The following is a 12641-nucleotide window of genomic DNA, read 5'->3' on the forward strand; positions in this document are numbered from 1 at the left end:
AAACCAGGTTTCTAGGATTCACAGGATAGTGTGCTTCTGTTCCTGGGATAAAATGTCCTATTACAATGTTGTTGCCTCCTGAATCATGATTTGCTTTACTGTAAAACAGAATCACCGGTAAATAAGTGTCTTATTTTCCTTATTATCCAGTCGCTCCTACACGCATGGTACACCCTACCCCTGGCAGAACACTCACAACATTTACAGAGCTGACTATATATACATAAATACACAGCAAATACAGCTTTTACCTGGGATCCTCTGTTCAGGCATTACTGACCTCTTTCCTATCTAAGTATTGTGAGCTGGTGCTGGAGCTATAACTCAGGATGAGGTCTCTTGCTTGGTGTGAAACCTGGGGTCTTTACAGGTCTTGAAGACAGTGGGAAATCTGGGTAACTGGAAGTGCTTTCGGCGGCAACACTGAGAAGAGACACAGTTGCCTCGGTGATTATAAATACAAGGAAAAATTGTATAGATAGACATTTTTCTGCTGTAACATCATAAAATCAAGGCCTTAAGAGATTGTAAGCCTGAAGTATGAAATCCTCAGGTTCATGGGAAACTGTCAAGTGCACTGTATTTCCTATAGTCCACATAACAGTGAACATATTTCCAGCTACTGTATCTCAATTATAAATGCAAAACCACATTACATATCATCCACATCACATCAGTTACATCACAATGGTATATAACTTGTATCTGTGTTATATAACTTTTTTTATCACGTGATTCCCCCAGTGTACCCATGAGAGTTTGTGGGGGTCCTTTTGGCATCCTATGTGGTGGAATTTGGCTGTGATGGAGAGATGTTGGGGCCCAGGGTCCTGCTGTGATGTACTCTCAAAGACACAAGCAAATTAAGTTGGTGGGTTTTTCAACCCACCACCACATTTGAACACAACGTTAATGATCTAGCTCTTGCACGGGGTGTACCACCTGAGATTAACAAACAACAAATCCACGACTGATAAAGCATTGAAAACGAGATGGTTCATCTCAAGGGATTTATCCTAATGAATAAACTTATTTAAATCTCTAAGTGGGAACTGCCTATCTTTCTCAAGGAACTGAGTTGAAAATCCAGCATTGAACTGTGCCCGGTTTAGGAAGCAGTCCAAGGTAATATGAAGGGAACACAACAAAAAGCTGGGGTTGTACTGCTGAGGAATAGGAGTAAGAATGAATTTTAACCACTGATTCTTCATCTTGTCTTCTCTTGGAAGTCCATACAAAGGGAATTTGCCGTTGCACCGAAGAAAACAGCATCTTGACAGGGCGATACGCAACAACCATCTCTTCCCAGCCTCTGCTCTACCTAGCGTTGTTTGAGGGAGGGTTTAGCTAGCCTCTAGGCAGGCATATATGCAAATGTGACGTAGATAACTGAGGGAAGAAAAGGCTGGACCACAAATGAGGCGTTTCAGGCAGTTATGGTGCAGTGTTTTCTGTTGGAGTGAACAATAACACTGGCTATATAACATACTAAAGGAAAGAGAGTTTACCTTGTACTTTGAGTGTAATTAATTAATTAAAACATACAATAAACAAAGTTAAAGATGAATTTGATTCATAGCATTATTTATATATTCATATTTTCTATAGATACCGCGACAGTATCATTTTTGTGAATTTTTTTGCTCATGATAATTGTGTAAAGGAAATCTGATTTTGTGACAGACCTAGTTTACATCATCTTTTTTTCTCTCTCTCTCACATCTCTGCCACCCACATCCACGCCTGGGAACACACATAAACACATACACGCATACAAGCAGCGATAAATAAGTCCTGTGTGTTTGCAACACGACTGTCTAATTGTGTTTTTCTTGCCTCTCGGTGGGTCACTCCTTTCAGACACCCAGCAGGAGGAATTCCTGATCCATGCTAAGCTCCAACGAGAATGTTGATAAGTCTGTAGATTACTGCCCAACATGTTTATGATAGCCTATTATTCTCTAAGCCTCATCCGGGCCCAGCGCGTGCTTCAACTACTTAGCTCAGCTATTTAGGTCATGGTAAAATCTGCAAGGAAAGCACTGTGAATGTTGAAATGTCAGTAAACCTCAGCAAGAGGGTCAAAATGAAATTACTCCTGTCTTGTCATATATCTTGGGGCGATCCCACAGTAATTGAAACCTTTACACAACAACCAAAAAAAAAAAAAAAAAAAAAAAAAAGACTTGAGCAGCCAGTGTACTTGCAGCTGTGTGGTCAGTCTAAATCATTTGTGAGTGTGAACATTACACATTACCTGAAAGTCCACAATATGTGTGAGTGCGCCCAGCTTTGTAAAATCCTGAGGTAATGAAATTTGGAAGCACCATTCATGTGAATGTTAAGCTACACAGTTCTTCGTCTTAGAGAGTTTTTTTTTTCTTTTTCTTTTTTTTTACTGGCAAACATCTACATCACGCTAAAAACATTCTGCATGGTGCTGAACCGGTCCATAACTCGTTTATTCCCTGGACTCCAGGGTTTGTCCAGCCTTTGACAATTTTCAGTCATCTATGAATTACGATTGTTGGCGTGTTTTGATGTGATTTCATTCTTTTCTGTAATGTACTCTGATATTTCATATTTATGCCTCCTATTAAGGCTCGTATATCAACAACAATAATAGCTGTTTAATGTCCCACTCTGCCATAAAAGTGTCTGGGCCATCAGACACACACACTAAAAGATGGGAGAAAGAGGGGCCGCACCCCTGAAGTCTATGAAAATGCCACTGATGTTAACTATCTGACCGTGCTCTGCCACAAATGCCTTAGTTGGGCTAGAGTTGCTCGCTACCAGTTTGTAGCAGAGCAGGGAGTCTGAAAATGTCCGTGTGAGATGTTATGGCTCTTTGATGTCCTGTGCTGTTTTGCCTTTGATTTATGAAGCGCCATCTTTATCATTTTCCCCGGGTTGTTGGAGCTATTGAAGCTATCAGTGAGAACCAGTGTGTATGTGTGTGTGTGTGCGCTGAGTAAGTACTTCTGCAAGGATAACTAGATAAGTACAGAGGTAAAGCCAAGGCCAAGAAGGTGGAGATATAGAAAAGCACTTTGAAGTACAAAAAACTATGTGTAGTAGGGGTGTGGGTGTTTGTGTGCGTGTGTGTGTGTGTGTGTGTGTGTGTGTGTGTGTGCAGATGTCCTCACTGTATTTATATGTCACCAGACAGTCTGTTCTCTCTGTCTGCCTCCATTCATCTGTTCTCACACCATGGTCAGGCTGGCGACACCCTGTCAGAGGTGCCTCTGTTGGGTGACGCACCTCTGTTTACAGTTAGGAGAGCATGTCAACAACAGCAGTCAGTGTGTGTGTGTGTGTGTGTGTGTGTGTCCTCCCACACAGGGATCAAATAGCTCAGTAGCTTTGTAATGAGTGGCTTTAGCAGGTAGACTCTGACTGGCATGCTAACATGTCATTATACTGTGCTGCTCTGTCATCGAAAGGACGACTATATTAAAGAGGCAGTTGGACAAAACACAATAGCACAAACTCGCTGATGGCCTTTGTTTGCTTGGGGGCTGGGTCTGAACTGTACTTATCGTGACAGTATTTATCCCCGAGGCTCACAGTTTGCTTTACCTGCTTGTCTTTTGTTTGTGTTTTTTTTTTCTGTTTTGTTTTGTGGTGAATTCAGGTCTTGCAGATGGACCAGAAAATGGAGTCGGTCCTGCGGATCCTGACTGAGCAGTTTGTGCCCAAACCTGAGCTGACGTCCAAGCCCTCCATCCGCAGAGTGACCATCCAGAAACGCATGGGCATCAGCATCGATGAGGGGCCCTGATGTCACAGCGGGGCCACAAGCAGGCACAGTGTTGTGACGACCAAGAGACACTTCAGCAAGGAGCCAGACGGGAGATCATATAAGCAGTCTGGTCCTCCCTGGGGGACAGCCTGGAAATGATAAGGGGACTCGGTTTCCCAGAATCCCCCTCTTTTTCTATTACAATCCCTTTTTTCACTGACCTTTGACCCCTGAGAAGAGAACAACTTTAAAAACTTTGATTTCTCATGTAGAAGCTGCACTATTCTGGGACTTAAAGGTGAAAAAAAAAACAGTGGAATTCATTGTGCACTTTCAGCAAAAACAAAGCTGACTGACCTCTTCCCTTTCAGAGGCCATTTGTGGTGATCAGTGGGCCTGATCGGGTCTTTTCCATTGAAGTCTTCTGTTGAAATGTAGCTCTCTACATTGCTGGCCCTCAATCTCCCCCTGCATCACACAGTCATTCAAGCAGAGACACGCTGCATGAATTTATTTCACTACATTAGCCTCATAATCACAGTCCTCAGTTGATGTTAATTTATGTGTGGCCTGTCACCGAGCTGCATTCCTCTACCCAAAATATTATTTCAAAGCTAACTAACCCAGTAATGAAGCCGTAATGCAGTCAAAGCACTGACGTTCCCCCAAGACACAGAGAGAAAATGAGAGCCCAGCCATGGTAGAGGCATTCCTCAAATCCTACTGATTATCTTGGCACCATCCACACCCAGTACACAACAGGGCTATTTCCATAGCTGCGTATCCATCTAGCCTAGCTGTACTTAGGCTGCGGTGGGTGTTTGTTAGTAGTGATCGAGTAACACGGGGAGGGAAGGGCAGATTATCTGTTGACTTTGCCCTGTGTTATAGAGCGGAAGCCTGGAGTAGCCTGAAGCCTGGAGTGGGGCTGAAGAAACGTGGCCATGGTGGAGCGGGGGGCCATCACGGTGCTGATTTACAGCTACGGAGAAGCTAATAAAAATAGCCAAACAGCCGTGACAGGGCCCAGTGCCGTGTTACAGAAATACAGCCAGAAGTTATGGCATGGTCCCACTGCTTGCTCTGCTCGCGGTGCCAAGATTTTCCCTGGCAGACTTAATATGTATATCGATCCCAAACCCCCTCAGCACTGGCACCGGGACCACGCTTAAACACCTCTATTACACTCTTCAGGGGGCTCACACTGCTGTGTGCAATTTAAAATAAATTTGCCCCATTAAAGCTCTGATTATTTTTTTCTCTCCTGAGCTAATTAAGTGCTGAATTCCTGGTAAGGGGAGATTACTCTTTGTGAGTGACTAATGAAAAGAAACACTGGAAAAATGTGTAGAATTTAAACAGTAAGCTTTGAAGAGCAAGAGGGCTAATTCTGTGTGAAAGGTTTGGAAATATCAGGCTACCAACCGAGGGAGGAACGAGCAGCTTTCAAAAGCCCACGTTTGAAATAACAAGACAATGCTCTCTTTTTATTACCCACTCATCGTATTTATCCGTCAGGATGCTGAGGCGTGTAGCAAGTAGAAAATAGACAACAATAACTGAACTATGTAGCTTAATAATTTTAGTGTGCACATTCCTAAAAAGACGGCCACAGACAAAAGAGGCGTGAACAAGTGAGGGGGAAAGAGGAGAGGCTCTCTCTCTGCACTAGCATATATTTTCTTATTTTTTGCAGTGATTGAAAATTAGCTGTACGTATCTTAATAAAATTTTAAAAATAAATAAATAAATAAAGTGGCTGCATTCAAACGCACTCCTAATTTTGTGACAGACATCGATACATATCCAACTGTCTGTTCTCCTGTACAGTTTTGTAAGAGTTGTAAATAGGAACATTGCCTTATTGTACTGTATTTATTGTCATGTGGAAAGATCAACCTGGAACGTGTCTCTTGTTGGAGTGATGAGAAACACAGAGAGGGAAGCTCCTGTTGTACAAATGGATGGATATGACTGTAAATGATATTCACACACACACACCCTATACACTGTAGCTCTGATGTAAATAATAAAACTCAATTTCATTACACTTTGGCCTCCTCTTTTGGCTTCGTAGGGATTTGATTACCAGCTCATCTGTTTCATAATTTGCTTTCATTGGAGGGGCGAAACCTGTCCTACAATTTTTTTTTTTTTTTTTTTTTTTTTTTGTAGCTGTTCGCTTACATCGTAAGCAGAGCCGGGTCAAGGTAAGCCGTGGGCCGGCATCTCCATCCAAACAAAATCTCCCTAGCCCCTCATTTCACTGAATTCCCTTCACACTGCAATCACCAAGAAGGGGAAGAGAAAGAAAAAACAACACGTTCACCGTGCCTACTTTGAACTTCAATATTCCATAACCCATTGAGTGAGGCATGTGGAGGAAAAAGAGAATACGTCTCATATTACCACTCAATTATATTTGCCTTCAAAGGCCAAAAAATACTGGGGATGTCCCAAGATCAGCACGGTCCAGCGCCGAGAGAGAGGGGAGGCGGGAGGGAGGGGCATCCCTGGGGAGGGGTGGTGGTGGCTGGGCAGGAGGGGGGAAAGGGGGGTGTTGGATGGGCAGGAGCAGAAGTGAGCTGAAGAATACAGCACAGAGGAGAGCAGAGCCATTTTCAATTAGCCAGAGAGACTACATGGGCTGGAGGGCCGCAGTGCTCCGCTGCCTTTTGTCCTCCTCTGGTTTCTATCACTGCTGGGGGATTTTGGCAGGGAGAGAGAGCAAAGGAGTGAAAGCTAGAGAGAGAGAGAGAGAGACAGACCCCATGGCTACCTCCATCTACAGAGGCTGCTCTATGTAGCGCTGAGGCCCGGGCTCCCTCTTTCATCTTAAGACTAGACAGAGAGAAGAGAGAGACTCCCCACTTCAAAAGACAGTTTGATCTCAGAAGTACACAGGAGCACAGCCTAAAAGAGGATCTGAGGAAGCAGTTAAAAAGGAGAATATAAGAGACACACTGTCACGGACATTGGACAATGAAATGTGGCTTCCCCGCAATCTGTGAGGAGGAGAAATTCATGCTAGGTCATGAAACGCTAGACTCTCTGGGCTTCGGCGAGCGTCCATGTGTTCTTTGATCTGACCAACTTAAACACACTCGGAATAAAATAAAACTTCATTATACTGCTGAAAATAGAAGACACAACAAAGGAATCATAGGCCAAACAAAAGAGACTTATAATACTTGTCAGAGTTATACAAACACCTAGTTATGGGTGAACACATTACTGGATTGTGCAGTGCCTTGTTAATATCCCATAAAAGAAGACCAAATTGACCAGCTTTTCCAAAAGGATCCAGCAACAAAATTCTGTTAGCCGGTCATTTCCCTTCACTGTCAGCATTATTTCTAATAGACATATAATATTTATCAAAACCATTGGGTACAACTATGCACTTACTTTCACTTACATTTCATCAATACTGGACAAATGTAGGAATTCTCCACCAGTGTGCCAACTATCAGTAAAGAGCAATAAGGTCTAACATTATATTAGTAAAAATATTACTTCTACAAAGGTCTGAAGTTGAACAGCCTTATGAATAACACATGACACATTTTTTAGAGCTTGGATGTTTTATTTTAGAATGCATTGATTTTAAATATTAATGTATCAAGCAGGACTCATCAGGAGAGCCGAGCTGTGTCCGTCCTGAAAGATTAACAGGACCATGTGAGGCTGCTGGAGGACCTGGTACAGTTTTTAGGAAAAATCATCGTGTAAGCCAACTGGGCTCATCCGGGAAAGCAAGGCTGCTGCTAGGTATCAGGCTGGGGGGGGCCGTGCTGTCCACCGTGGGGGCGCTGGGGAGACCACCTGTCCAGTGAGACTCAGGCCTCTGGAGGCCCAGCAGTACCATATGAAAGCAGATATGAGTCAACAGGTGTTTGTCTGTGTGTGTGTGTGTGTGTGTGTGTGTGTGTGTGTGTGTGTGTGTGTGTGTGTGTGTGTGCATGTGCGCACTGTAGCATGCAGATTGTGACAAACAATGTCAGCAGCAGCTGATGCCAGCCACTCCGTCAGGGGTCGTCCCTAAATAGCTGGAGCCAACAGTTGCCTTGGGGACAGTTGTTGTTGTTGCTCCCTGGCCTCCACTGCCACTCTTTACTGTAAAATATTTGGCATTCTTTTTAAACTACATGATTCCAGGTCTTGTGTCATTTGAAGCAGGTTGTAAAATATCTAATTAACACACACCTGTATGTATTATTAACACACAGTCTCCTAAAAATCATGTTCCCATACAACCACACTGCATTCTCCATTATGTTTAGAGGGAAACTTATTTTTTTGTGGATTACATTTGTTTGTGACATATCACACATAGGTCCCTCATCAACATGTTTGGTTCCCATAGAACAAAACTGTATTCTCAATTGACATGCAACAAGCTTTCTCGCTTTTATAGCCATGTCCGTGTTACATTGTAAGGTTTAGGCACCAAAACAACTTGGTTAAGGTTAGGAAAGATTAGGTTTAGGCACCAAAAACGTGACCTTAGCTAAGAAGAAACACAGCTGTGACACAGAGATCAAACTCTGGCCTCCTGAGTGACCACCCCACCTTCATCCTAACATGGACTGTAGTGCTTGATTACACCACAAACATAATCCACTTAAAAAAAAAAAAAAACATTCCCCTTGTAATTCAGAATGCAGTTTAGAACGTAATTTTTGGGAGACAGGGTTGGCTTGAAGAATAGCCCATTGGTTGGAGCTTCCAGGGCACTTCTGGTTCTTTTCATTTTTCACATATGGCGAAAATTAATATGGTTTCTGGTTCCCATTTTAGCAATCATTTAATCTTTTAAAAATGTTAAACCCATCAGAAAGAACACAGGGTGGATTTGTTGCATGTGGCTAGCAAGTGATTTTTACTGTAAATAGACTTTATTACTCTTGTCAGTAATTATCACGAACATCACAGATTCACAGTGCAAAAAAAAAAAAAAACTGCTCAAATGGTAAGCTAGATAATGTTTTTTTTTTTTTTTTTAATTGCAGCTTAAAACTTCTTTCACATCATGTCAACAAATAAAGGCAATCACAAAGATATTAGGCAATGTTTAGCAGTTGTTGTTCCGTGGTGTGCTCTCCCGTTCCTCTGGCATGGTAATGCAAATCACTGCAAATTACTTCAGTTGTGTGTAATATTCATCCAGTGGTGTTTAATTATTTTTAGTTAAATATAAAATGATTATTGAAAATTTGCATAATTTTTAATTACAGAGGTGTTTTAGCAACATCAAGCAGGCTGGATTTGAGGGAGACTGTGTTCAACAATAGGAGATTTGAGAGACAGCTCTAAATGTCATACCTAAACGACTCTTCCCTGTCCCAAACTCACTAAAGGCTCTGTCATAGCGTAAGTATTGATTTGGTATCCATTATATCCTTCTGGAAAAGATGTGATGTGATTGCCAGCATCAGAATCTCCTCAAATTGACTTAACCGGCCCCACAGTACCCCAGTCTCCATTTGCAGGGAACCTCTGAGCCTCCTCATCCTCAGCCCCTTCAAACTGTTCTTCTGCTCACCCTTTCACAACAGGAACACATACAGTACGCCCTTTGACCTTTTCTCTGGTTGGGCTGGGCAGGGAGACATCACCCCATGGGATAATAAATCACCCAGAGGTCAGGAGGTTAGACTGACCCCCCATGACCTTTGGCCTTATGTGATTTTCCTCGGCCATATGTCTGTGGTTCACCCTGTCCCACCCCTCCCCGTGACCAGAGGAAAGTTCAGGAGCCAAGAACAACAACGCAAACCAGCCCCATTCAGATCCAAAGATCTGTCTGAGCCGCTCAGTTTCACGTCCTGGGTCCAGCCAGCCATAGAAACCCCACCCAGGGCTGGCTAGGCTAAGTGTGACTGCTGCTAATGTGTTGTTACTGCTGCTGTGGATTTGAGCAGAGGTCTGAGCACACTTGTATGGAGGGTAGGGGGGTCAGAGAGGCTGAGGGGGGCTGTCTATATAGGTCAGATTATTGGGGACTTTTCCCCCAGACGGGGAGAGAATTCCTGGCTAGAAACTGGAAGGACTTCAGTGGTGCGCTGGGGTTTGGCCAGCCGAGGCAGAATGTCAGGCATGGTGGACAGCTGCACCGCCGAGCTACTGTAAGACAGAGAGAGAGAGAGAGAGAGAGAGAGAGAGAGAGAGAGAGAGAGAGAGAGAGAGACAGGGAGAAAAGAGAAAGAGGATGGCAGATATGCTGAAAGAGAAAGACAAAAGAAGACAGTGAGAGAAAGGCAGATGGGTAATTTGGTGCAGAGAAAAACAGGTAGACTTTAAACAGGGAGGCAAAAGACATGCATCAAGATGACACAGTGCAAGGGAGCTTTGAATGCTTGATGCACGTCCTTTGACTTTTTTCATATTTTTAATGAGAAAACAGAAGTGAAACAGCACGTGGAAATAAAGCCTAGAGATTCTTTGAAATACTTGACATGTGCACTATGGTTTCAGTATTACACACATCCAGTAATTATGTGAAGTCAAGCATGAGGAATGAGGTGCGTCTGGGATGATTAGGAGATATGGTAGATGCAGGCATCCATCTATCAGACCAATCAGTCCTAATGCTATCTAGCCTAACTGTATTATTTCATTTTTTAGCTGACTTAACTGGAAGAGTAACAATTTGTTGTGTGGACAAAGCAACAAAGTATCTTTGAATCAGAAACCTGTTCTCAGTTAAAACTGCACAGCAAAGCAGCTCACAATCACCAGAACGGCAATACTGTAATTTGCAGTGAGTGAAAATTGAAAACAGAGTGAAAAATTGAATATTGGGAAGCCAGTGGGCCACATCCCTGGCTGTCCAAAAGGAGAGGTAAGTTTCATATGGTGAGGAGTCTGTTTTTCTCATCAGGCCCTGTGCTGGAGAACATGCTCGTTCATTCTTATGGCAGGAGCCTTTTCAACACCAGAGCTGAGGACGGTGCAGCGCAGAGGCCCCGCAAGTCTCCTGATGAGGGCAGCAGAAGCAGGACAAAAAAAAAAAAATCAGCCAGAGAGAAAGTAAGCAAGGAGTCTGGGTATATTCATATGAAATGTGGGCCGCTTTATTGCTCCTGAAAAGTGGAAAGTTGATGCATTTCTGGGACCAATCCAAAACAATGCCGAGGACAATTTTCCATCCCATGTCATTTTAACCGACAGTGTGCCCATATCTCGTCATTGGTTTAGACATTATGGCAGGCCTGCTTGGTGAATGGGATGTAATTTGATGTATACTGTGGTCAGTGTTGTAAGATGTATTTTGATTGACTGGAATCATTGCCACATAGTGTTCTGCAAATGTTACCAAACATTGCATCATATGGAAATATTTTGCATCACATCAAATGCACATCACGCCCGAACACACCCACACTGTCATCCTCTTAAGTGGAAAAGCTCTTCTGCTAATTTACCGGTTACAGTTACATTAGGTTTGAATTATATTGCATAAATGACACCATTTGGTGTTATCCAAATGCAAAGACAAGTGTGGTTACATAAATATGAGCTGAGTTAATATATAGTTCAAGTCAGCAATGTGCACAAAGACAACTGCTGTATACATACAAACATTTTCAATGCTTTATTTGAATCCACATGAGATTCAGAGATGAAAAATTACATAAGGGTATTTGAGGATACGAAAAGCACTGTCTCTACCACAAGGCCCTGCTATCTGTAACTGCAGTTACTCACACAATCACCCCCTCCCTGTGAAATGGTTTATCCAGTGAGCCCTTCCTCTGAGTCATGTCATGTGAAGTGCATGAGTCCTTCCTCAGCCTCTTTTATTTGTTTGGGTTTTTTTTTGGTTTTTGTTTTTGTTTTGTTTTTTGTTTTTAGGCCTTTTCATGAACCGGGGGGGTTTCAACACCCTATATTCTATATTCCTATAAGCCTATATGCTATATTGTGGTGACAGTGATTTGAATCTGTAAAACATAGATTGAATGTTAGGTTTAGGATAATGATCCCTGATGACGACAAAATTTCATCATACCCTTCTGGTAGTTCCAGTAAGACTGACAATACATATTTTTTAAACCTAACAAAACAAAACAAAAAAACAACAACAAAACAAAAACCAAAAAAAAAAAAAAAAAAAATGCTACTATCTGCTAGACAGATGTTGCAGCTGGAAACTGAGCTTCTATTTGTCAGCCAAACGCATTTGAATGCATCCTTGAGCATTCCTGACTGAAATAGTGCGCCAGGTACCAGTGACTGGTCATGAGAGAGAGACACAGAGAAAGAGAAAGAGCAAAAGAGAGGGAGGGGGGAAATAGACAGATAGAGAGAATGAGCGTGCAGCACAGCCTGCTTGTTTTCACGTCTCGCGCTGCGTGCTTGAGCAGATTTGCCTTGATAAAAGATAAAGGCCCTTTGATAGGCTGCAGGTGCGCCGCTTTAATGAGCATTACTACCTCCCCTTCTCTCCCTGCGAAAAACCCTGAACGCACCACAGACACACATCTGCACATCTGTCAGTCGGTGCTCCGCAGCATCTCCCTAACCTCTCCTCCCCCTCCTTCCTCCCTTTCAATCATCCCCAGGCGCTCGCACACACATCTGACACACTCCACACGTCACACACACCGCGGCGTTTCAGGAACTGAATCGACGTCAATTTGTTTGCTATTCAATGAAACACTCTCTCGCTATATTGATACAGCTTGCCTGGCTCGCTGAATCCAATTGAGCTGTCCAAAAAACATCCAAACCCCACCCACTTGGGGCATTCCAGGCAGGCTAAAACAAACGCTCAGAGAAATGGAAAAAAATGTTTCAGTTGCAGTTTGGCCTGCTGAAGGCCCTTTTGGAGGCACACTCAAGAAAGAGAGAGAGACAGAGGGTGAAAGAGAGAGAGAGACAGAGAGAGACA

At 43.1% G+C, this 12641-nt stretch overlaps 1 protein-coding gene across 1 annotated transcript in view; it reads left to right on the forward strand.

The window, feature by feature from the left end:
• The window catches only part of kcnq1.2 (potassium voltage-gated channel, KQT-like subfamily, member 1.2), a 182877-nt gene extending 178590 nt beyond the window's left edge, over positions 1 to 4287 (forward strand). Inside the window, exon 19 of the mRNA XM_030052722.1 lies at positions 3638 to 4287. Within this exon, the coding sequence (XP_029908582.1) occupies positions 3638 to 3784 (147 nt within the window). The 3' untranslated portion in view covers positions 3785 to 4287. The remainder of the gene's footprint in view (positions 1 to 3637) is intronic.
• The last annotated feature ends 8354 nt before the right edge of the window (positions 4288 to 12641 follow it).

The sequence above is a fragment of the Myripristis murdjan genome, chromosome 6, assembly GCF_902150065.1.
Source record: "Myripristis murdjan chromosome 6, fMyrMur1.1, whole genome shotgun sequence".
NCBI classification, from domain to species: Eukaryota; Metazoa; Chordata; class Actinopteri; order Holocentriformes; family Holocentridae; genus Myripristis; species Myripristis murdjan.